Source organism: Vanacampus margaritifer, chromosome 2, assembly GCF_051991255.1.
Source record: "Vanacampus margaritifer isolate UIUO_Vmar chromosome 2, RoL_Vmar_1.0, whole genome shotgun sequence".
NCBI classification, from domain to species: domain Eukaryota; kingdom Metazoa; phylum Chordata; class Actinopteri; order Syngnathiformes; family Syngnathidae; genus Vanacampus; species Vanacampus margaritifer.
Window position 1 is genome coordinate 10,642,292 of NC_135433.1, and position 25,326 is coordinate 10,667,617.

Below are 25,326 nucleotides of genomic sequence, written 5' to 3' on the forward strand. Positions count from 1 at the left end.
TTATAACCTTATCTTACATATAACACCAACATTGCATTCATGCTACAGCTAATTCCAAAACCCCCAGTTTTACCCATTTTATCATTATACAGTATCCCTTGTTTATGCTCATTAAGCACAATTCAATGAGTTTCAATGAGCGATGCATATAATAGTTTATCTTTAATGGGAGAATCTAAGTCTCAATAAATAAGAGTTTATTGGAGCTGTATGATATTGCATTATAAATATAATCATGATTGTGGTTTTAGTCTTTCCAATTCCCGATATAGCCACAGCACAGAATGTAAAGGACTCCATCATAAAGGATAACTGAACTGCTGTAAATAAGTCAATTTTCAGTACTTAACCGTTTGATGAATGTGTCTGCATGTCTTCCTCAGCGTATGTGTTAACCTCATCCCCTTATCTCTCCCACTGGCCATTGACGTACTGACAACTTTTAATGGCCCACAGGGCTGACCTCGGCTTGACCAATCATGTTTCTCCAGTCCAGGCCACAGGGGCTCATTGGCTGAGTTCTCTCAACCAGACAGAGCCATCTGTGGCCCCTCATCACCTGGGAAAGAACCTGAGGCAGCTGGGCAAAATCAGCTGGCTCCGATTCACAGCACTTGGATGTCCTGATTGAGCAGAATTTTCTCCGGGTTCCCTCTTTGACACATAAACAAAGCTTAATAAAATACTTGCACTGATTGTTTTAAATACTGTACAATATTGCAAGGTGGCCCCGAGTGTGTGTAGAATCTGTCTTCTTTGTTAAATTGTAAGTCAGACAGAGCTGGCAAGACGTACAGCATTTCCCACTGGCTGCTTCCCAGCTATATAAAGGTTAGAAGGAGACTATAGCTGCGTTTCCATCACAGTTTTTCGCAAAAATAAAAGCGATATTGTACAATTTTATTGTACTACTGTATCTACTTGCCGGTGTTTCCATTGAAGAGCGTTTCGCTTCTGAGGCACAATTCTCGTAATGTCGCGTCTCCCAGTTCTGTAGGAGGTGCTCATGATGTTTACGGAAGACAGACGCCCGGAGTTCTTAATATTACTTTAAAAACATCTCCCTCCCCTCATCGGGCGGGTTCGGCAATTTGGTTGTTGGTGTGTGTGCGCGCGCTTAACATAACTTGAGTTATGGTGCGGACGGATGGATTTCAACGACGACGTGCGCCGTATGTCGCTCGTTTGCTCGTTGCCAGGGGCAACGGCCATTTCTCATGCAACGATATGGGACGTACGTGCGTTGGACGGCGGCATATTGGCTCCATAGCTTAATCGCTTTGTGCTTAAAAAGACTTGTTATCCCCTCCGGAGGCAGCTCCGACACAAAAGCGAGTGGCCCGTACTTCGTACTTCCTACTTCCTTTCCACCGTGACCTGGCGGGGGTCACATGACTACGCAATGCGCAAAAAGTGTATCCATTACACTTTTGCGAAATACTTCTATTTTTACACGTCTCAAAAACCACCTCATGAGAGTGTAAAAACTTCTCTTTTTTTTGCGATATTTGACAGTTTTTGGGAAAATCACGTGTTTCCATTACCGGCTTGCTTTTGCGCAACTTGCCTTTTGCGCAAAACTGAGGGTAATGGAAGTGCACCTTATGAGGCACGTGTGGATGCGCGACAAGGGGAAATAGAAGAGCGGAGGAACAGAAGGTTTCATCAAGGGGCTCTTCCGTTTTGGAGCACAGCATCCCACTGCTGTATCCATTTTTTCATTTCCCTGCCTGTCTTCAATGCCTAAAACCCAAACTTCCTCCTCAACTCTCATTCACCTCTTTATCAACCTCTTTTCTCTTTCCCACTCCCACTCTTCCTCCTTCCTCTAAGGTCTGGCGCTTGTTCGTGTCCCGTTATTGCATCTTGCTATGCTCCACTTAAAATGGATAGAACATTCTATAATTAGGAGGGAGGACAAAGGGGAAAATAACACTGTTGTTGGAGTACGATGGACCCAAACAAATACCCAAGCCTGAGAAACATTTCCACCAAGGTTCACTATAGGGTTTGACTCCTTAAAAGAAAAAGACGAATGGCTGACAGGGCAAAACGCATATAATCATCTCCCGTTTGCAAAAACACCTGCTACGTGTAGACAGGACCTAATTGAGTGTTGCATAAATCATTTGACTGCAGTGATTAGCTCACAAGGTTTTGTATCAAAATAATTACTTTGTCTACTAATTGTGTTGGACCAAAAAAATAATAAGCAATGCCTGATAACCTTTAGTTAACATTCTGCATTTATTATTGCTTCAATCAGTTTCAAATTAATTCAGTGATCATTATTTTATTGGAAGTGTACCAACAAGTTTGTCATGTACAACAGTTTTGCAATGTTAGTAATATTAATAGGGATGTTCGATACGGTTTTTCAGACCGATATCAGTACGAGTATTCAACTCTTTGGAGGTCACCGATACCACTATGCTTTTGATGGTAAATGGACTGCTTTTTTATATAGCGCTTTAACTACACCATATGGTGCCCAAAGCGCTTTACATTTAAGCCTCACATTCACCCATTCACACACCAATGGCCGACTCCTGCCATGCAAGGCACTGCCAGGTCCATTGGGAGCAATTCTACCAAGTCAAGTTATATACAGTACTTCAGTAAAAGTATGTTTTATCGTAATACAATGTGTCCTGTAACATTGCATCCTCATAATGCGACTGTAAAGTGCAGCAAATTAATTAAATGTTATTAAATAAGAAGGAACTAGTATACAGTACACTAGAAACAAACAAACTGACAAGTGCACTATAATTAGGAACTATTGATAAAAATGGCCCATTCATAAAAATGCACAGCAAAGAGCACTGGCCACTGCCGCAAACTGAGCAACTGTCAGATTTTCTTCTAAATTAAATATTCTGTGTGTGTGAGTGGGTTTGCTTGGTGTCTGCACTTGTACACATACATGCACATTAGAAGCAAGAGAAATGTCCCTTAACCCCTGAAGAGAATGTGCTGTCATGACAGATTTACAGTGGACTACTCACCTTGTTGTGGAAAACAATGTGCTTTCAAATACTTCAACACTTACTTGTCAGTATGTGAACGCGATGTTCGCGGGGAAAAAGGTGTGGCACTCGTGTGTTCTGACAGGTAATTGCAGTCTGTAGCCCAGATGTATGTGGGACAGGCTTTACAGAACACACACCAAAAAAAATTGATCTTCCCGTTGTTGTTGGAAATATGTCCACATTTCAAGTCCATAATCCATGACTGCTCAGACATGACTGGTGAAATATATACAGGTGCTCGTCAAAAAATTTTAATACCTCTCGAAAAGTTGATCATTTCCGTAATTCCATTCAAAAAGTCAAAGTTTCATAGATTATAGATTTAGGGCCCACAACTCAAGTAATATCAAGAGGACAATGAGGGCCACTAGATCCAAAAACAAAGAGCTAACAGCAAACATCAATAAAGCCTGGACTTCCAGAACCCCCAGGCAATGCCACGGAGCATCGAGGCAGTGATTAAGGCAAAGGGAATCCAACCAATTATTGAAGATTGGCATATCGTTTTGAAAATACCATCCATCTTTTTTTTTGTCCATGCAAAAGACTGGGAAGTATGCATGGCGATTTCTTCACATTATTCAAATTTTTCGACATCCTGTTTTTACAGGTTTTATGAGCTGGAAGCCCAAATAATATAAAAATAAAGAAATAAATATTTGAAATCGCTTAAGTTGTGGACCCTGAATCTATTAACTCTTTGACTGCCAGACGTTTTCAGAAAAGGGATGCCGTGGGTGCCAGCCGATTTAAGCATTTTGACTGATCTTTCAAGGTCCACAGAAAATTATGTGTTTGGACTATGGAAACACACGTACTACCAAATGAAAGATTGGACTCTCATCTTTCATCAGAAAAAAAAGTTTGTTTCTACCTTATTCCGTTTTTCAGTAATCAACAATAGAAAATGGTTAGTTCCACCTCTGTTTTGAAACAAACGTCTTTTAACGTCTTTGGTACTCCATAGGATTTTACTAAACGTTATTTAACGTTTTTGGCAGTCAAAGAGTTAAAGTTTGACTTTTTGAATGGAATTACAGAATTTATTTAACTTTTTGAGGATATTTTTTGACGAGCACCTGTAAGCCCAGGCTGGGCATACTGTAGGTCCTGCATGTCAGGGGAATGCAGTGACAATTGTAAAATTCTTAATTAAAATAATGGTTAAACAATAAATCACACATAATGAAACTGTTGTTCCGACATATTCTGTGTACCTTAAACACATCAGTAGTTGGAGCAGAAGCTCCATGCCCGCCCAAATGGAAGAGGAAAGTTAGTTTTAGTTAGTTTTTTAGATTTTTGCAGCGGCGAAAGTGGATGGGAAGGCTCGTGGTCTTTGTGAAAGGACATCTTCCCCGCGTCCTCAGAGCCAACTGCGCCTAAATGTCAGACTTCATCGTAGTTGCGAGGCTGATTACAACTTGTTTCACTACATTTCAATTGAAGCTAGGCTAGCACGCAGCATGCTCTGTGATCATGTCTACAAGATCTATCAAATAAAGGCATTAGTTTTGTTTGAGTTTCCTGAATTCTATGACCTTGGCTTGTTTACTGTGAGTGAGACTACGTAAATAGAAACGGAGCCACCAACTTACCGACCGCAGGTGTAGTGGCGCGCAACCTGGCTGAAAGGGGCGCGTCTCGTAGTATGATGCCATCCAAGGATAACGTAATAATAATAATTTGTTTTATCAAAATGATGTTGTTGAATTTTAGTTTTGGAAGGCAACAAAACTACTTTCACAAACTATTTTTTTTACATATAAAATAAATAAATAGACAAAGGGACACTTTGGGCATCGTTGCCAAAAGGGCATGTGCCCCGGCACCCATAGTGCCCCTGCACGTGCCAACTGCATGTGATGCCAAACAAAACAGAACAGTTGCATATAAGCAAGGTTGGGGAATCCAAGCCCAGAGAGAACAAACCCTGAAACAGTTTGACTTTAGCCTCAGGTGCTTCTACTCAACGGGTGTTCTATGATCTTGATTACCTACCAGTTAGTATAAGTAGACGCACCTGTGGCAAAAGGCAATCTGTGGCAGGGTTTTTATTTTCTGGACCTGGATTCCCCAACCCTACATATAAGGTGTACAGCTGCCTGGATAAACATAACATCTGTGGATGCTATGTGAACATGCAATCTACAGTTTATGATATTGAAAGTATTGCTATCACATACATTCACATTTAAAGGAGGGCGGGGTTCTACGTTGAGCCTTCTCGGGTGGTGGCCCGTTTGGTGGCCCTCAGAACCTGCACTGGCCCCGTATATTGTTGCCTTTGGGCTGATCCCTCACATCATAATGTAATCCATTAAAAAAAAAAAATCTCAAATCTATACTATTAGCAGAGTCCCACATACAGTACAGAGTCGTGACCAAAAGTTTACAAACACTTACAAAGAACATATAATGTCATGGCTCTCCTGAGCATCCAGTTATTTCTACAGCTCAGATTTTTCTCTGATAGAGTAATTGGAACGGATACTTTCTTGTAAAAAAAAAAAAAAAAAGATTTATGAATTTTTCTTCTTTTACGACTTTATTCGGGTTTAACAGAAAACGTTAGCAAATCTGCTGGGTAAAAAAAATATACAGTACATATACGGCAAAGTAAATTTTTGGTTACATGTCTGATGTCAACTCTCCAAGTTGTCCATAGGTGTGATTGTGAGTGTGCAGCCAGTTCAGGGTGTACCCCGCATACTGCCCGAAGCCAGCTGGGATAGGCTCCAGCCCCCCCCGCGACCCTTGTGAGGACAAGCGGTTAAGAAAATGGATGGATGGATATCTGATGTCTCTTGGCCATGTTCACTTCAATGAGGCGCTTTTGTTAACCAGCCACAAGATTCTGGAAAGCTTCTGGTTAAATCTTTGACCACTCCTCTTGACAGAATTAGTGCAGTTCAGTTAATTTTGTTGGCTTGCTGACAGGGACTTTCTGTAGCATTATCCACATGTTCTCAATGGGGTTTAATAAGTCAGGACTTTGGGAAGGCCATTCTAGAACCTTAATTCTAGCTTGATTTAGCCATTCCATTGCAACTTTTGATGTGTGTTTGGGTCATTGTGCTGTTAGAACACCCAACAGTGCCCAAAACCCAAACTTTGAGGTGATGATTTTTGAAAGAAAAACAAAAAAAAGGAAGTTAATCCTCTTCCTTTCATTATCCCATTCACTCTGTGTAAAGCACCAGTTCTATTGGGAGCAAAACAGCCCCACAGCATAATACTACCATCGCCATGCTTGATGGTAGGCAGGGTTATTAAAGTTTTGGAATTTTTAATTTTAGTTAGTTTTTATCTCGTTTTGAGTTTTGTTTTTTAAATTTAGTTATTTCTAATTAGTTTTCAGGGTGGTTCTGTTAGATTGTATCAGTTTTTGTTATTTCATAAATGCTTAGTTTTAGTTTAGTTTAGCAACGTCATCTGAAGGTGCTTTTCTTTTGGTTGCGGCTAGATGACTTCACTTTTGTGTGACACACTTTCAAATGTCCTTATTCCGGTTAACATCAAAATAAATCATCCCCAAAGGCTCATGCATTAAATTGATAACCAAAATTTTTGCTATAATTATAGTTAGTTTTAGTTCGTTTTTTTTTTTTTAAAAGCATTTTTGTTTATATTTTATTTTGTTAACAAAATTGTTTTTGAATTTGAGTTTTTTCTTTAGTTTTAGTTAATTAATATAACCTTGATGGTAGGCATGGTGTTCTTAGTGTTAAGGCCTCACCTATTCTCCTCCAAACTTATTGCTGTGCATTGTGGTCAAACAGCTCAGTTTTTGTTTTGTCTGACCACAGAACTTTCCTGCAGAAAGTCTTATCTTTGTCCATATGATCAGCAGCAATCTTCAGTTGAGCCTTCCAGCTTCCTTCTTGCACTGTAGCCTCTCAGTCCTGTGGACACTGACAGCTGTATTCCAGCAGCTTCTTATTCTTGACAGATCTGCTTTTTGATGGTTCTCGGTTGACTCTTCACCCTCATGACCAATTTTCTCTCAGCAGCAGGTGTTAGCTTGCATTTTCTTCCTGATCATGGCAGTGCATGCAAATAGTGATGGGAAATGAAGCTTCATTAACCACCTGTGATTATTTTTTTCACTCGCTATGTTTAGCGCGAGCCATGCGCAAGGGTGGGACGCAGATGTAATGACGTCATCAACATGCACCATATAATGACGTCATCAACATGCGCTACCGTGGTAAGACGGTAGAGTCAAAATCTCTACCTTTGGCAAAATGTATACCTTATATTGAATATACCGTTTATATCGCCAAGCCCTACTTGAACGTTGAGAATCTCTTGCGTTTTTGATGATGCATTGTCAATATGCCGTTTTTGAGGATGACGAGTCGACAACACAGCACATCAACAGAACTCGTTGATTCATCACCGCAAGCACAATAAAACTTGGCAAAACAAAAAAACTAAAGATAATAACTATAATAAGTTATTATAAGTAACAAAAGTTAATTAAATCATGTAATGATTCCTAATGAAAGATAAAGTAATTCATAATAACTCTTAAGATAAATTTAGGAGTCTTCATTCATCACGTGACCAAATATTTCATGTAGCTAAATTGTTAGTATGTTGTTATTGTTGAGTGGCCACAGATATGCTTTTAGACACGTGCACGCACACACACACACACACACACACACACACACACGCACACACACACACACACACGCACACACACACACACACACACACACAAATGCACATTCACACCTACTCACATTCAGAAAAGGACCAACAAAGGAGAAAAATGGGGCAGGTCCAGCACCAGTAATTGTCTACTTTAATTTATGCTGTCTTCAATGGATTAATTATTTAAAAAGTTTACAATTGTGGTTATAATTCACAGTGGTGTAAAACTGCAAAGCATAAAGCGAAGTGATAGTTACTCTTTGGCTACAATAACAAATATAGCCATTCCTTAGTAAATTGCTGTACAGTTTTATACAACTATAAGAAATATGTTGCTACATTAATTGGAAAATCGATTCATCTCACACTTCTGAATCAATGATGAATATTCATAATTAGGACACGGTGACAATATGTGTACAAGTAATAATAGATAAATGTCTTCTGCATGAGTGATGTGTTGGATGAAACCACTTCCTCAAAAGTAAATTATTTTCATCTCAGTATGGGAGGCGTTGATTTTATTGTCACTTACCCCGCAGGTAACACAGGCTGAGAGAAAGCGCGTGAGGCACTGAATCCTTAAGTCAATAAATCATATGAACAGCAGGCATGCCTGTGTGAGTGTGTGCAATGGCTCATTACAAAGAAAAAGCAGACACTTCCACTTTCAACTGAAAATAATGAGAACGGGGCTTAAAAAAAAATGTTATTATTAATATTATTATTTTACTAAAATATATAGCCTACTCCCACTCTTAAATATTAGTCATTACGTTTAGCTAGCTGTTTTTTGTATTTCATGAAAATCATAATATTGTGTTTTCAGCATATCATGCCAGCAATGTTCTGGCAAGTTGCTGCTTCCTGAAATTAGTAAAATGAAGGAGGATGGGGGGAAATGTGCTATTATAAATATGCTAGCAAGATCTGAATCTGCCCTCACTTCATTATCTTTTTACCCCCGCCTTGAGTCTGACCAAAGCCACCCCTCTCACCAAAGGGATTTCATTTAAAATGTTTCAAAATTTGTAAGCGAATTTAGTGTGAATGCACATAATAAACATGCGACTTATACGTGTTTCTATTTGTTATTATTTCGCAAATATTGAGATGAGAGGAGCCTATGCCATGAGATGACATTATATGTAAGTGTCTCTCTGAGGACATTCAGCTGATTATTAGTGTAATTAATTAGAGCTTCTTCTTTTTTAGCATCCTTAATTAGCAATTGAACATCATTTGATGGTGTTGTGTTAGATTTGATTGATTTGATTTATTAAACATATAAACACATTGCAAGATATGGAAAAATAAAAATTGAAATAAAGAAAAGGATCATCAAGAAATGTCATATTTCAATGCAGTTTACATGTTCAAAGGGAGTAGGAAGAAGTACAAGAACTTATCTAGCCCTATCCCATATTAATTGTATTATGTTAATACACTGATAGGTTTTTCATTTTCAATATGTCAAAAAATATCAACCAAGTTTATGCTCATGTTTATACCTGATTTGTTTGTTTTTCTAACACTAGTTTTGATATTGCTGGCAATAGTTTGTGACAACGATACAAAACTTGCCCCAACTACGAGTCAAACGACGACTCAAGATAGTTGCCACGCCACCGCATGCTGCCGGGTACAATTTCAAATCGCTAATGCTGAATTCTACCTTGCTTGACAGTTCAACAGCGCTAAACAGCTGTTGACAAAGGAGGGATGAGCATGTTTTTAATTACCAGAATTGGATATAGTACATCGAAATATTTTTAGCAAAAATCCTGAAGCCCAAACTAACAGGTCTGCCATCGACCAGCTATGAGTGTGCATGCAAAGTAATGGTAAATAACTGACACCAAACCAGCCACCCCTTCTGTCTCTAGGTCTTATTTCCTAATATGCTGGGGTTTCTAAAAACAAAAAACAAATCTGCCAATTCCCTCTCATAGTTATGTCAATCACGTAACCTGAAAATGTGTCCTTGCTGATTGTTGTGGCTGTGCATCACATAAGGCATTGTGAGCAGCAGAAGAGCTATAGGCTAAGCAGGAGGATATTTATGGAAAGACTATATCCAAGACTGCTTGGCAGTCCACAACACCAGCTTATAGGATTATAAATAACATGAAAACTGTTTCTGACTGGAACATTTCTAGTAAATGTTACTGAAAAGATAATGGTGTATTTGACTGACAGCTATAAAGCTTGCTGACAGATAAAGGATCTATCATGTTACGTACCTGTGTTTGAAAAGCTCAAAGACCGAAGACAAAATATGATCTGACACGATGAGGCTCCAACTGCAAGGCAATGATAGAAACTGCAATTCCCAACACACACCGCTTTAAATAATTCCGCATGAAAAGAAGAGCATTTCTCAAAGGTGCTGTGGTGCCCTTCAAATCATTTACATATTGGAAAATGACACTGAATCTCGGCTGTGATGACACATTCTCACCAGGGACAGCATGAGGTTCGAGACCCTGCTCACACTGCCGTCGTCTTCACTTTGTATAGTCACTTCCTGTCACACGCACGCCACCTGCGGCGTCGTTTTGTGTCAAATGACTCGCCTGCCTTAGGGTCCTCATTACAATCCTTGAGGACTGCATGTGTGTCATTTGATGATAGTGTATGTGTAAGCATTTTACACACCAAAATGACATAATAAAGAATGAGGTGGTTTTAAGAAGAAGAAAAAAGCAATTGCCCCTTGATTGCAGTACATTGTACGTGCTCCTCTCTGCTGCAGTGCACACATAATGCTGGTTAACTCTGGTGCAGTGCTGCCCTCACATCCCCAACCCCTTTTCTCCAAAAGTGGAGAAAAGGAGGACACAACGCTGAGGATATTTTTATCCTAACTCAGTTGAGGCTTCGCTCGTCATACTTTCCCTTCTTCTCATTCCATCTCACACCATTTGCCCTCGCAATATTTTCGGGTGACCCTTCTCCACCGTTTGCTCACCTCTGCTCCTGTTTTCATTACCATCTAATGAATACAGAGATAAGTGTCGGAATGGTTGCTCCAGCATGGTGCGAAATGGTTGAACCAGACGGAGTAAGTATGGCGTTCCAAATTGATGAGGTGGGCAAAGTAATTTACGGCTCAGTGTGCAGGGGTGTTCATTCAGTTCACTTTAGGGTCATCTTGCAGCTCGTACATCACCCTCTCAATGTCCGTATCCTAGCAACACTCATCATGAGCGGGCTTAACCAGTCAACCAGCTTAGGACCGAATTGCCAAAAGCTCATACTTGTGAGTCTTGTCAACGTCTTGATTTAAATGCCAGGCACTACAATTACATGCAATTTTAATATCTTAATTTTACTCTTCTGGGATTGGCCATGATGCAGAATGCAAGCCACGTCCCACCATTCTGACACAAAATGGACAAGGTTGGAATAATATTTTATATACAAATCTATAAAGTGCTAAAAAGTTAAGTTATTTCATTACATTTATGTTGTAATTAGAACAAAAAAGAAGGAATTAAAAAAAAGAAGAGTAAAGTGCAAAACATGGGCAAATGAGGAATAAAGGACTGTGTGTGTGTGTGTGCGCGCGCATTTGATTGGCGGTAACACTGCTGATAAGTGCAGAATAGGCTGTCGTCTAAAAGAGTGGCCTGCATGCTGACATTGGTTTTGGCACCGCTCTTTCTGCTGCTGTCACACATAATTTGATTCAATTGCTCACGAGTAAAATCAGACATCTTAATGACGCTCACCTGGTTGCTTGCATAATTTTTGGTTTAATCGCAAAACACTATTCTTCCCCTTAAATCGGCTTTTCAAATAACCAATGAAAGCATTTGTAGGAGCCGATGCTTGAAACGACTAACCTACTGCTCATTACTACTCATACTTTTATGTATTTATAAACAGCAGAAACAAATTAATATATTAAATTAAATTAAGTTAATAAAAAATACAACTCAGAGACCAGCGTTTGTTTCATTTGAATGAGCTGGTTCCATCTTGGAGTCAGGGGAGACAATGACACCCAAAGTACGTTACTTGTTACTCTGCAATTTTGTTTTGGTGTTAAATAGAAAACAAGTATCAAAGTTTTTTATTTTTTGATTGTCATACAAATTAGCCCTTGTATCAGTCAGTTTTAAATTTTACCCACTAATATTGAATACATTTTTGATTAAACTTGTCTGGCTAGCCAGTTTCATTTCAAACTAACTAACTAAATAAATAAATAAATCATGATGCTGTTCCATTCCGGGATTGTGGTTGACGGAAATAAGCAGAACAAATGCAGGTCCCTAATGCCATACACAATGAGCTACCATCGTTACATAACACTGCATTTATCTGCAGTGTTGTCGTAATTTCCATCTACTGAAACTGGCTGTTCACTGTCCCCTTTGGCCTTGATGAATCGGAGTGTAATGGCAGAAATTATTTTTAAGGAATCTGCACTCCAGGTTTTTTTGGGGGTTCTTTCCTGACCCAGGCTTCACCCCTCTTGAAAAGTTTTGAAGAAATCACTTGTCTGATTTTTGTATAATCCTGTTACGAGTTATTATACCTCCCACCTAGCTGAGCTGAGGTGATCCGCACATCACATTCCAGTGATTTAAGTGGAAAAAAATAAGTGCTATATATTATATCAGAGTCTGACAGTGGTCTTTTTTGAAGCTTTGAGCCAGGTCAGCATGGTAGCGTTTTCATTTATATAATTTTCTTAACTCAAGAGTTATGGTTGTACACGCGTTCGGTCGGCTAGCATCGGGCTAGCGGGCGATTTGAATGACGTATGCACGCTTCTCTCACAAAGCAAGATCTATAGGAGTTCTGGATTAAGCATGCGTATGGTGATGTGATGAGCGCAAGACTTCCATACTATAATGTAAGTCCGTGGATGAGCGGCACTCGCCTGAACAGCTTTTGGGGATCAAAACATGAATTGTCAAGCGTACCAGAACGCTGACAGTACGTTCTTTGCACGTTGAGAAGTAACTCAAGGGAGTTTTTAAGAAGTGCCGGTGCTCCGTACCTGTTCGTTCCGGCTCACTTAAAACACTGATCACAACACAATAATCAGAATATTTTATTGTATTCATCAAGTGCAAAGCGCTTGCTACAAGAGAAGAATGCATACCGTCCTACTTAGCATGAAGCACCTGCCACTTCAACAGTATACAGTATGTGCCTTTTCACTTCATATCATAGCTTCTCTTTCGAAAACCTGGTGACCAGTGCTTGAACCGACCCAGAAAGGGGAGTGGGTAGGAGTGGGGGTAGTAGGGGGTGGGGTGGCTGTCTCTCTGCCATGGTACACGACCACTGACAGACGAAGTAAGGAAGTGCGAGTGAGGAACGGCAGTCATGATTAATGTGGAGGCTATGTACATCCAAGAATATCTTCCCATTGCCCTCCATCTTAGCTAATGTAACCTGCCATATGGGTCACTCATTACAGCCTTTGCGAGTGTGTGATGTAATATTAGACCATTACTCCTTTTACAGTCCCTTTTGAAAATTCAGTCAAATCAAATGTCAGAGAATAGTAAGAATTCTAGCCGCAGCAAGGTGGCATTAGGGCTGAGCGATATGGGCAATAAATAAAAAATAATATATATGGCAATATATAATTACAATAATAATAACAATAATTATAGACAGCGTTTTTGAACAACAGCGCTTGTTTATATTTTAATATGCTTAATACATCTTCTGCAAAACATTTTACAACGGCAACATTTAACAATGAAACTTTATTATTATTTCCAGGCTATATAGGGTGTTTTCATTATTTTTTTCTGAATCTTTGTCAATCAAATTAATGTTATTTTTCCATAATAACAGATCTCATAAATGGTAAATGGATTGCTTTTTATATAGCGCTTTTAACTATTCTATGTGGTGCCCAAAGCACTGCCTGCCTGTTTACTATAGCAGTCAGAATGGGGGGGAATATTTTTTTTTAGATATAGTGATGGAACGAATATACTGTAAGAGAGAGTGAGCATCCTGCATTTATTGTAGACATTATGACAACAAATGCAGCAACATCCTTTTGACAGGCAATTACCGAAGTTGTTCTGCACGTGATATAGTGACAAATGTAGCTATGATGCGGAGTACAAGCGTGTAATATGAAGCCAATATGGAACATTCGGTCCACTTTTACTCGCTTACATAACGGCGGCGTTTGTGTGAGGCATCGGCAACGTTTACTTGCTTTGTCAATGACAGTGTGTGTTAGCTCAATGCAGTGAGCGTTTTCTGATTGTGTTTGGCTGCTTTACTTATCTTATCTTTAGCGGTAGTCGTACTTGTGGAGTCTAAATTCACGTAATCCCCCATATGGTCAGTGGTGGAACAGATGTGCTTTTCACGGCGATCGTTTTCCGGCACACGTTACGAGATGTTATTTTGGTCTTGTCAACCCCAAATAATTTCCAGGTTAGGAACGTGGACTTAACGAGACTTCGATTCCATGTTCTCACTTGTAAACACTTTCCCTCGTCTTCATTGCGCCTTGCGCCGCCGAGTCGCGTTTCTGAATCCTGCCCGCTGATTTACAGAATGAAGACGTATCACTTCGTCCTCTGCCGTCTATGCACGCTGATTTTTCCTACTTTTCACCCAATCAATTGAGCCATTTTTTTCTCCCAATTTAGATTTAATATTAAAACTCGATAATGGCAAATTGGACATTGTGAAAGCCAAGTTGACGATAATTTCGATGACGAAACCCTTAGGTGGCAATGCTTTGAGGTTTCTTATTGGCTCAATTTTTCTTCTTGGCTTATTTTCTTGTATGGAATTGATCAATGGCATGTTCGAGAATGTGAGGTAAAATTGTGTGCAACGCTAACTAGGGATGTAACGATAACGGTAATATCGTGATATCGCCACAATATATCTTCGCCGTCCTGTCACGATATTAAAAGTAGCACATTTAAAATCCACGCTAATGATCAGATGAAGGGGAACGTAATATGCTTGTAAATTGAGTCAATATGTGGAGGAAGTATGAGCCTCAATATTAAGTGTTATTAGAGATTTTAGGATGTTTATATGCATTGCTGTAATGTACAAAAGCACAATATTGCAGTTTTTTTTTTTAGTATGAGCTCACTTTTTTACAATATTGTAACTTTTTTTGTATCGCCAACCTCCCCACAACATCGGGATAATTATTGTATTGTGACCTTCATATCGTGATAATATTGTATTTTGAAGTTTGGATATCGTTACATCCCTAGAGCTAACGTGAAACAGCAGCGATGCTGTTGATTCAGTCTGAGGGTTCGAGTTATCACTAGAGATTTGTGGGAGTCGCTATAATTTATTATTTCAGAGACTCCTCCAGCAGTGGTGATTTCTTGGTCAAAGGAGGACCAATTAATAATAATAATTTTAACATTGTACAGATTTTTTTTCCCCAGCACACCATTGTTTGTTGGGGACTGCATATTTTTGTGTGTGCCAGTTTTTTGTTGATAAACCTGCCCATCATGTTTTGATTTTCAGAATATCATCATAATCAATAGCATGGATCAGTTGTCAATGCAAAAGAGTTCATATTTTAAACTTTGATGATACTAATAAACTAACAAATGGTCCGTTGCCCCTTCCCTTCTCAGGTACATGATGAATGTGACGTGGGAAGGCAGAGACTTGTCTTTCACGGACGATGGATATCAAGAACATCCAAAGTTGGTGGTCATTGTTCTCAACAAAGAGAGAGAGTGGGAGAAGGTAGGAAATGTGTGTTTCTGTGAGAGCATTAAAATATATATATATATTTTTTTGTGGTCATTACTTTGATTCTTCAATTCCAGAGGTGTTACACTTTATATTTTCAGTTCTGTAATTGTTATTCTAAATGATTTTTAAAATGTTTTAGCCAGCTTTAGTCATCACTCACCAGTAATTCTTAGTTGTCTGCATGTGTTGGGCGTCATGTTTCACTTTTCATTGTTTCTCTTCATCATTACTGTTTGTTTCTTGTATAAGCAGATCCCATCAACTATCGCCACCTTCAGAAACGACAAGGAAAAAGGCATCACAGCATCCCTGTTTGATTGACAAGTTATCTCAGAGAATCCCTTTGCAAGAGAAAAGAAACGTAACAAACGCCAAACCTCACTAATGCAATGTGTTATTTAGTGACCCTTAGCTGAGCAATGAGCTCATTTGCCATCAAGCCTATGGATTTCCTTAACTAGTTAATGTGAGCGAGCTTCCCTAATGAACAGCCACTGTAAATCGCTAAGTATTCTCGCCATTGTAATGAACTTGAAATGAGCGCCATGCATCTTAATACTAACGTCCGGCTGCTTCTTGCCTGCCTTAAATGCCTCATATTTAATAGCCCTGTTGGTCATACTTAAGGCTGGCTGGGGCTGAAAGACAACGTTCGAGAGCTGCGTAAATAAACCGCAAGATTTGATGATGGTAGCAATGATGACAAGATGGGATGAGGACATATGGAGGTTCTATGGTTTTGACTCTCTGAACTTGATTGGGTTGAAATGTCCCCTTATTTTGTTACTCTATTGCTTCTTTTCCCTCTCCAAATACCTAACTCCCTTTCCTCCTTTTTATGTCGTTTCTTACCTACTTGTCTTTTTCCTCCTTCCATAACCATTCCAGCCTCCCATCGTTCTTCCTTCCTAGCAATACTCCATTCATATTTTCATTTCTTCAACCCCCTGTCCGTATTCCTTGCTGTCTTCTTTCTGAGCCTAATGCCTACCTGCTGTTTTTTTTTATTCTATTTCCTTTGCTTTCCTTTTCTTTTCTTTCTTCAGTACATTCATCATCCTGCCTGATTCTCCCTCCCAGTGTTACTTAGGCTGGATTTACACCGCAGGTCCAAGTGCCAAATTACGATTTAAAGTCATTTTCCCTGCCCAAGTGGCACATAGATATGTAAAGAGCTACATTGACTGTACCTCACGCACCACATGTACAGATGACGAAATTGCACGTAAACAGTTATGCGTGAGCACCAGGCAAAGACAACATGGAAGCAGAGGTGCCACAACAGGGCATGCAAAACAGGCAATTGCCTACGGTTTCATACAGAAGGAGTCCCCATGGGACATCTGACATTGGCCCATATCAGTGACAAAGCACTGTTTTACCAATTCAATGTGTAGCTGTCTGTAGCTCTTACACACACAGGCCCTGTACAAGTGGTGGGGAGCTGGTGGGCCACACCTCCCACAGACAGCCGATATGGGTTCACATCATTGACACAAAATATAACTCCACCCACCTCCCTTGTGGCTTATTGGAAACCCCATATCGTCAGATAGCTGATTATTATACACATTTGAATGTGGCCTAATTCTAAACTGAGCGTACCCAAACTGTGCAATTTGAAGATACAAAATTTGAAATTTGTGATCTATTGAACCGTGTAGTGTAAATATACCCTTAATTGGTTCAGACCCTTATTTTCATTTCATTTGCTCAATATTCTGTCCTTCCTTCCTTAGTCCCTTAGTTAATTTCTGAAATCGCTCATTTTGCAAATTTTTTGTTCTTTCATTCACCCCTTTCTTCTTGCTTTTAATTTTTTTCCATCTCATCATACCTCCACTGTGCCTACCTTCCCTTCACTTCTCTTCCCTATTCTGTATCCCCTCATCCCTTCAGTCCTCCTTTATTGAATCCAAACCTCGTACTTGCCCTCCTTACTTCCTTTCTTCCTCCCCACCCTCATGCATACCTTAATGTCCACCTGCCTTAATCTGCTTTTCCTTTCTTGCTGCCTCCCTTTTTCCTCATTCCTTTCCTTTCTTTCCATTACTTTGTAGTCCCAACCTCCCCTCTTTTGCTTCCTTATTTCTCTTGTTCCTTCCCACTTCCTTAATAGGCCAAATAGTACATGTTCGCAACAGCTTGAAGCTTTTGTTGCGCCTCATTATTGGGGGTCTGCAAGAGTCAACTCTTCATACATGTGCGTATATTCACCACTACGTCCCTTTTACATCGTGTGTTACAGTTTTCACTATAGTTTGCCGCAACGTCTCTATACCAAGACTACCTTTTCCATATTTCACACTGACAAGCGCCAACCCACACATGCGCACACATCTTTCTATGTTGATGTGCTGTGAGGAGAGTGTTGCCGGCCTGTGAATTTGATCAGCACCACTCCGTGTTGCAGAAAAGAGGCAAGCGAAACAAGGAGGCTCAAAGGAAACATAATTGGGAGCTGATGTCGCGTTCTTTCTTGCTCTCTGCCTGCTGCAGCCGTCCCACCCAATGCACCAGGAGTCGGTGGCACGCAGAGAAGAAGGAATTTTTAAGATGATCAAGAGAGTGAAAATTCAAAAAGGGCACAAAAATATGGTTATGCACTAAAAAATATTGCATGAGTGCCCCCACCCCCACCACAAAGCCCCCCCACCCCACCCCCGGGGGCATAGACGGAGAAAGCAGGGGAGTCGAATAATGGGGAGATGGGGGAGTGATTGAGGCAGACAGGCAAGGTTAGGAAATCTAAGTAAGTGTAAGATTGTAAGATTGAAGTGTTTAGCTCTCCATCTCAAATAATGAGAACAAAAAAAGCACTTTAATTATTCTTGATTAAGATGTCAAATTATGTGTAGAGGTTGAGTGTTAGGTTTGAATAATTTCTGACTTCTCAGAAAAGTTTAGAAGATTAAATAAAAGTGCTCTAATAAATTTAATAACCGTTGTATACAGTATATGTGTTATATCATTCATCGCAATTGCAATCATTTCTCATAGAATATTTTAAAGACACCATATTCTTTTAAATGTTACTGAAATTAATTAATTGAACTAAGACCTACTATATTATTTGTTTGAATATATTATTCTGGAATGGATTGTTGTCCATGTAGAAAGGAAATTATTATTATTATTATTATTATTATTATCCATCCATCCATCCATTTTCTTAACCGCTTTTCCTCACAAGGGTCGCGGGGGGCGAGAACCAGTACCAGGTATCGGATTGATACCCAGACTTATTTCAATGTATTGGTATTTGGAACAGGACTCTTGTGGTGATTTTACAATCAAGAAATGGAAATTAGACGTGTGAAGCATAATACATTTCATGCAATTTTAAGGAAAAAGCTATATTGGAATATATAGGCCTTTAAATGTATCTGCCATTGTTTTTGGGAGGAAATTATATGTATCAAAAGTACTAGTGGTATTGGTATATGTAGGTACAGTATCGGAAACTAACTTGTACTGATATCGGTCTGAAAAAAGTGATATCAAACGGCCCTAAGTATTTTTTTTGGAGGGGGGGGGGGGGGGGGTCCGATAACTTCATTAACCTAAATGTATCCACGGATTAAAAGCAGGACTTTGTTTGATTCCTATTGATGAGATGGTGTGTGTAAATTGATGAAGGAACTGCTGCAGCCAGTTTGCAAAATAATGATTTCAGACAGCATGGGATTTGTGCTTGAAAAATCACAGTGGAGACAAATGCGCAAAAGCCTCTGTGCATATGCATATACACAAAGGTGCAAATTTCTTAGTCGATGAAGGCAGCAATAGTTTATGCATCTTAATAAAGGAAAATGTTAACTAAAAAAAACAGATCATCATGGGTGAAAATTTCTCTCACTGCTCCACTTTATCATCTGCTTTCTTGTTGCCCTCGTTTTCACATACACTTTGCACACAGATATGCACGTGCCTCCTTCCTTCATGCAGCTTTCTCTGACTCTCTCCCCCTCTCTCCCTCACACACACATGCACGCACATACACAGAGCAAGTGCGGGAGAGGAAGCGCAAGCTCTATTTTCTCGACATAATTTTGTCTGACAGAATTGACAGATATTATTTTATGACTGAATGCTTTCCCCCACGCTATTAGGGACTCTTTCTCCCATAATGCAAATTGCCACAGCGATAACTCTCGCAGTGAGATGTGCGCACAGAAGGTGCGCCATGAAAAGCGCTTTGATCCCTTGTTGTCTTTAGTGTTCTCGCTCTCGTGTTCAGCAGGGATGTGTTCGATTGGAAATGTGTTTGTAGAGGTCAAACAACGCACAAGAGCAACGAGGAAGGGTGGTGGAAAGAGAGCAACAGGGAAGAAAACATGAAATGCTGGCACAGGCGGCGCGGGAGATGACATGATTCAATGGCTTTTCAGCATAAGACAGGTTGTTGTGAGGCAAATCGTCAACACGTCTCCTTTAAATCTGCACGGGTGTGGTGATACACTAAGATATCAGAAAGCAAGAATCCATCGGGGTCCCGTCATCATTACCTCCATGTGGCCTCTGTGTCACACCGTTCTGCTCTCCAAGCACTGTGTGTGCGTAATGGATCGGGTCTGGAGATTCAGCAGTCTGCTGCGCGCTCAGTCGATTGAGAGCATCTTCTTTTTCTACTCCTCTCTCGACATTAATTTATAACCCCTTTTTCTCTAATTAGAGAGAAGTCGAGGGAAAAAAGGGAGAAGGGGGACAGGAAATCGCATGAGTTGCTGAATTCAGCTACTTTGCCGCATCCGTCCTCAACCTTTCCAAGTGTAAATCCCACTGAGATATGAAATTAATTCTGAATGTTGTGAGGTTTGGTATTTCGAGCTCAATTGACACATGAGAGTGCGACAAATAGTCACAACTGTTCAAGTTAGATGTATAACTTACCATCTGCTACATTTGGTCCACGAAGGTCTGTATGTAGCACTAAAGTCATGCTCAGTTGATACTGTCAGAAAAATATTCAATTACTTTTGTTATTTTGTTAGCGCATTGGGGTAATCAAAACAGCTTCAAATCATTCTACGCTACTGCAAACTACCACTACAGTAAAATGATATGTTGTTCAATGAATAATTCTCTGACAAAGTTATTATAATCATGTAATGGTATTATCTCTTGTATACAGTATGCTATGTGACAAACATTTATTAGATGTCAGTAGATTGCCGATGGGTACCTGGCCGGTAAGTTTACTGTGCATATAGTTCTGTATAACCAGGCGTCTTGCATTGCTGCTTTACCTTCATTATGTCAACAAATAGACACCATGATTATGGAATACAACACATTACATCTTACAGAAAATTAGACGTGCCATAATTCGTTTTGCTTTACTTGCTATACAAGACTGTTTGATTTGTTGTTGTTGTTGTTGTTGTTATAATTATTATAATTATTATTTTAGTCTGATTAGTGTCACAGTTAGCTTTGTTGTACAACAGTCCAATAATATTGATCATCTAGTTGTTTGTCACACACACATTGACATTACATGTACTGTTTGTCTTAAATGTGCACATATTAGTGCACGCTGACATGCAAATTGCAACAAAGAGGAAACAAAAGCAGCCTTTACACTGGTGAGAAAAGGTGACATACAAGAAACAGCGCTCATGCCACCTCAGTGTACTGTCCAAAACAATCAACCCTCCCCCTACTCACACACACGCACACTCTGAGAGGTGTCTACGGCAGTTGACTGAGGCGTCTCTAATCCCTGTCAGAGGATAGAAAACCACTCAGAGCAAAACAATTAAAATGCTAATTTCACTTCCTACACATGACTTGCCAGGCAGGCTAAACAGCAAAGTTAAGGAGTGTATGTGTAATAACCAACATATGAGTATACGATCAGAGGGGAACAATCACAATTGCCCCCCTCACTCAACCCAACAACAAAAGTATATAGTGTGTGTTGAATTCATCCAGAGATGGTAAATAAACCTCACTGCTGAATAGTCACTTGTGTAAGTCTGTACACAAAACTACAACTGCATTGAGAAAAGAGCATGTATGAGACATGCCTTTTAAATAGAAGGAGTGAGCGAAAGCAACGTTTGCCTTTTTCTGCCTCCTGTAGTATTAATAATTGAAAGCGGAGCAAAGCCTTTTTTTGCTTTGTGCCGCTTCTTTTCTCGCCTGCTTGATACAAACATAAGTCAGCATCATATGCGCGCACACATGCTCAGTCAGGTGTGTGAGGGAAGAGAGCATCTATAAGGGAATCTATGACACTGCAGCTCTGAAAACTTTATAAACTATTGACATTGACATACAATGTTTAATCAAGGTGCCCCTGATGATCGAAACTATAAAACGAGGTGTCCGAATCACTTTTATGACCTAACCTTTAACTTCAGTTAACATCCCTGCCGGCCCAAAAATGTTGATTTCAACACAGATAATCCCTGACTGCTAATGCTGCGTGTATCCTGCACTCCTTCATCCCCGCAGATGGGGAAGCTGGACAACGGCAGCCTGACACTGAAGTATCCAGTGTGGCCACGCTTCAACTCCTTTGGCGACGCTGAGCTTGACGACAACCACTTGTCCATCGTCACGTTAGAGGAGAAGCCATTTGTCATCGTGGAGGATGTCGAGAGGCTGACCGGTACCTGCATGAGGAACTCTGTGCCCTGCAGGAAACATATCAAAGAGTATGTGTGACTTTTGTCTCTGTGTTTAATCGTCACGTCCAATGAATTATTTGATAAGCATACTAGAAAAAATAATCCATCCTACTTTGCCTTTGGCACTGTCATTATCTTGGGTCTATATGCTTTCTTGTGTTCTTTTCTGGGAATTACAGAATGATCTATGTAGAAACTTGCCACCCAAACAACACACACAAAAAAAGCCTGAACTCAGCAATTTACTTCCTCTTTTCCAATTTTCTCTCTCCCACCACGATATTGCCTGTGTCTTGCTAGGCTCCATTCTTGAAGGCTCACACATTGTGAGCGTGACAGTGAGTGTGTGCAGCACACAGTGGTTTGGATGATACGTAATCAAAGCTTTTATTTGATGGCACCACACTATTAGTTCTTACCACTGCAGCACACACACATGCAGGCTCTCCGAAGATTGTTGCGCACGCTACACACTTAAACCTATCCATGTGTATGCAACATTACCGACTTAACGACACACATGAATGCGCATACACACACTCACACAAACGCAGCTGATTAAGTTGTAATGGAGTCCCAGGGAAGAGGCCGAGAGAGAGATTTTCCTCCAGAATCACTGTGAAGTAGGGCGGAGGATAATGCATCTCCAAGGAGCGACACAGACGCACACACACACACACACGCAGAGTCAATCTGATATACACTCGCTTTTGCCACATGTCCACTCACACAGTGCAGTGGATTTGTGCCTCCCATAGCGCAATTCCCACTGAGGCATCCGCAGTGGCCATTTGGAGGAAGAGGGGATGGATGCAGGGAAGTACACAGTAAGAGGGGTGTTGTCGGGATGGGATCAGGGGGCCAGAGGACCATTCATGCATGCAGAATCACAAATTAACTCGTCCAGGCTGGGCCTAAGAACAACCTACATACACATGACTACTCTGCCCTCCCTGGAGACCCCTGAGGCCTTTAGTGGTTCTATATCAAGTTGGCCTGGCAACTTCACAAAGAGCCTCCATAACGTCACATGCTCTCCACCGGCTGTCGAAATGTGCCCACTGCGATCATGAGTGCAGCTATCACAGGTCTGGACTCTATGTTAGTTCTGGACCTGCTCATGCCAACTTTCATGTCCTCATTTCTGTTACATCAGATAAGTTTTCACTGTATTGTTATTAGTATAATTTAGGGATGGGAGAATACTGATACCAGATATTTCTAGATATTGGTAGACATGACGCCTCCCATACTTGTGGCCTTTTCACAGTCAGGAACTAAAGGCATACTTGTCTGACAGATGCCCATTAAGATAACGAATATTTTGATTGGGACTTTTTCTGGTTTCGTTTAGTTTACCGGTATTTATTACAATAAATTTTATTGTGCGTTCTATACAAAATTAGTATTTTATGAACACATGGAGAAAAAAAAGATAATAGAAAATCATCAGTCTTTCTATATATGTTATTATTTATTCAGTGTCGGTACTTGGTATCGGTATCAAGTGTTCGTACGGATATCTATCGGTCTGAACAAAAGTCGTATCAAACATCCCGAGTATAACTATTCATCTATACACACTGAAAAAAATGTATTGGAACAAAAAAGACTAATTCTAAATCAATTTTAATCTTAATATTAAATAAAAAGAGGAGGAAAAAAAAGAGTGCCCCTTTCATTCAGATTTATTTTAAATTCCTGGAAACATCAAATTAAAATATATTGTAGAAGCAGAGTTAAAATATCCTATATACACACAACACATAACAACCTAATCTGAAGGGGGTTTACAAATATACTGCATAAACATTTCAACATGCACAGTGGGATTTTTTTTTGCTCCGTGATCTGATTGTGAGCTACATAAACGCAAAGTTACCTTTTATAAACAACAAGATGTCTTAATGAATACCATAGTTTGAATTCATACAGGAATTACAACTACATTCATAACGGGGGAAAGGGGCAAAAACGTGTCATTGAAAAGCAGCCAATCAAAGTGCTTTCAATACCAACACACATCTTGTCAAAGTTTTAAAAGATTCTCCTGGTTACACTGCTCTTCCTCTTACCACTTTTTAAACTTTTGTATCATGACAAAAATAAGAAGAGGCAAGAATCCCGTTTTGTTTGAGATTATTTTTGACACATTGACAGCAAGTGAATTTAACAACTGAAGTTTTCAGCGGAAGCAAGCCATGGCTAGCGTTTTTTTCCCTCCTCATTTCTTCTCCAACACAACATAAATCCTCCAAAGTGACAGTGTTCCAATTTCGAAGGTAACTGCAGAGTCATGATTCAATGTATAAGACTTTTTTTCTCCTCTCATTCTTCTTTAAGTTTTTCTTAGGTCGCACTTAGACAAGGTTGTATCGTCCTAATTAGCACACATCTAAAAGTTAAATGCGAGTCCCAGGTGGCAGAAAGTTGATGCACAGTTTGTGTGCACTCACAGATGGTGCATGGTTTGAGGATACAGCGCCATTATGAAGTCCATATTTAGTGAGTTAAAGTTAGAAGAAAGGATGCCCATTTCTTAATATGATAAGTTAAGATGAAAATGCAACTGGAGCATTCAGTGAAATTAAGTCTTTTTCATTGTGATGATGGATGTTGAAAATTTGTTGTTCATTATATGGCATTGATATGAAGTGAGATACTTTAATTGACTGCATTTTCCCTCCGCAAATTCAAGTTGCATTTACATCGTATTGACACACTTCAACACATATTCTTCTTTAAATGATCATTTCCTTCTATCAGAACAAGTGTCTTCTTAACAATAATCAATCCAAAATAGTGCAGGTACTTGGTTTAAAAGTTACCTGTGCTGGTTTCAATCCGTTATCGAGTCTACACAGTAGATGTTCACAATCGTCTTTTAATGTGATATACTGCACGTTTGTTTTTCTGCAGCAACACAACTGAGGCTGGTGGGACATACATCAAGAAGTGCTGTAAAGGCTTCTGCATTGACATTTTGAAGAAGATAGCCAAATATGTCAAGTTCACCTATGACCTGTATCTAGTAACCAATGGCAAACATGGAAAGAAGATTAACAATGTCTGGAATGGGATGGTGGGAGAGGTAAGCTAAGAGGCACTTTTGACTTTAACACACATCTAATGGCTAGTAAATGTTCTCAGATGAGCAAGACAACTACATAACGGTAGTTATTGCGATACAATTATCTTTAAATAATTGCTTTAGTCTGAAGGTGAAGTCCCAGAGGTCAATTTAAGACAGCTAATTA

General features: G+C 39.8%; 1 protein-coding gene across 1 annotated transcript in view; it reads left to right on the top strand.

The window, feature by feature from the left end:
• grin2aa (glutamate receptor, ionotropic, N-methyl D-aspartate 2A, a) overlaps positions 1-25,326 on the top strand; it is a 156,301-nt gene that overhangs the window by 105,194 nt on the left and 25,781 nt on the right. The window contains exons 5-7 of the mRNA XM_077555625.1: positions 15,308-15,422; positions 21,894-22,096; positions 24,989-25,160. Coding sequence (XP_077411751.1) covers positions 15,308-15,422; positions 21,894-22,096; positions 24,989-25,160 — 490 coding nt within the window. The remainder of the gene's footprint in view (positions 1-15,307; positions 15,423-21,893; positions 22,097-24,988; positions 25,161-25,326) is intronic.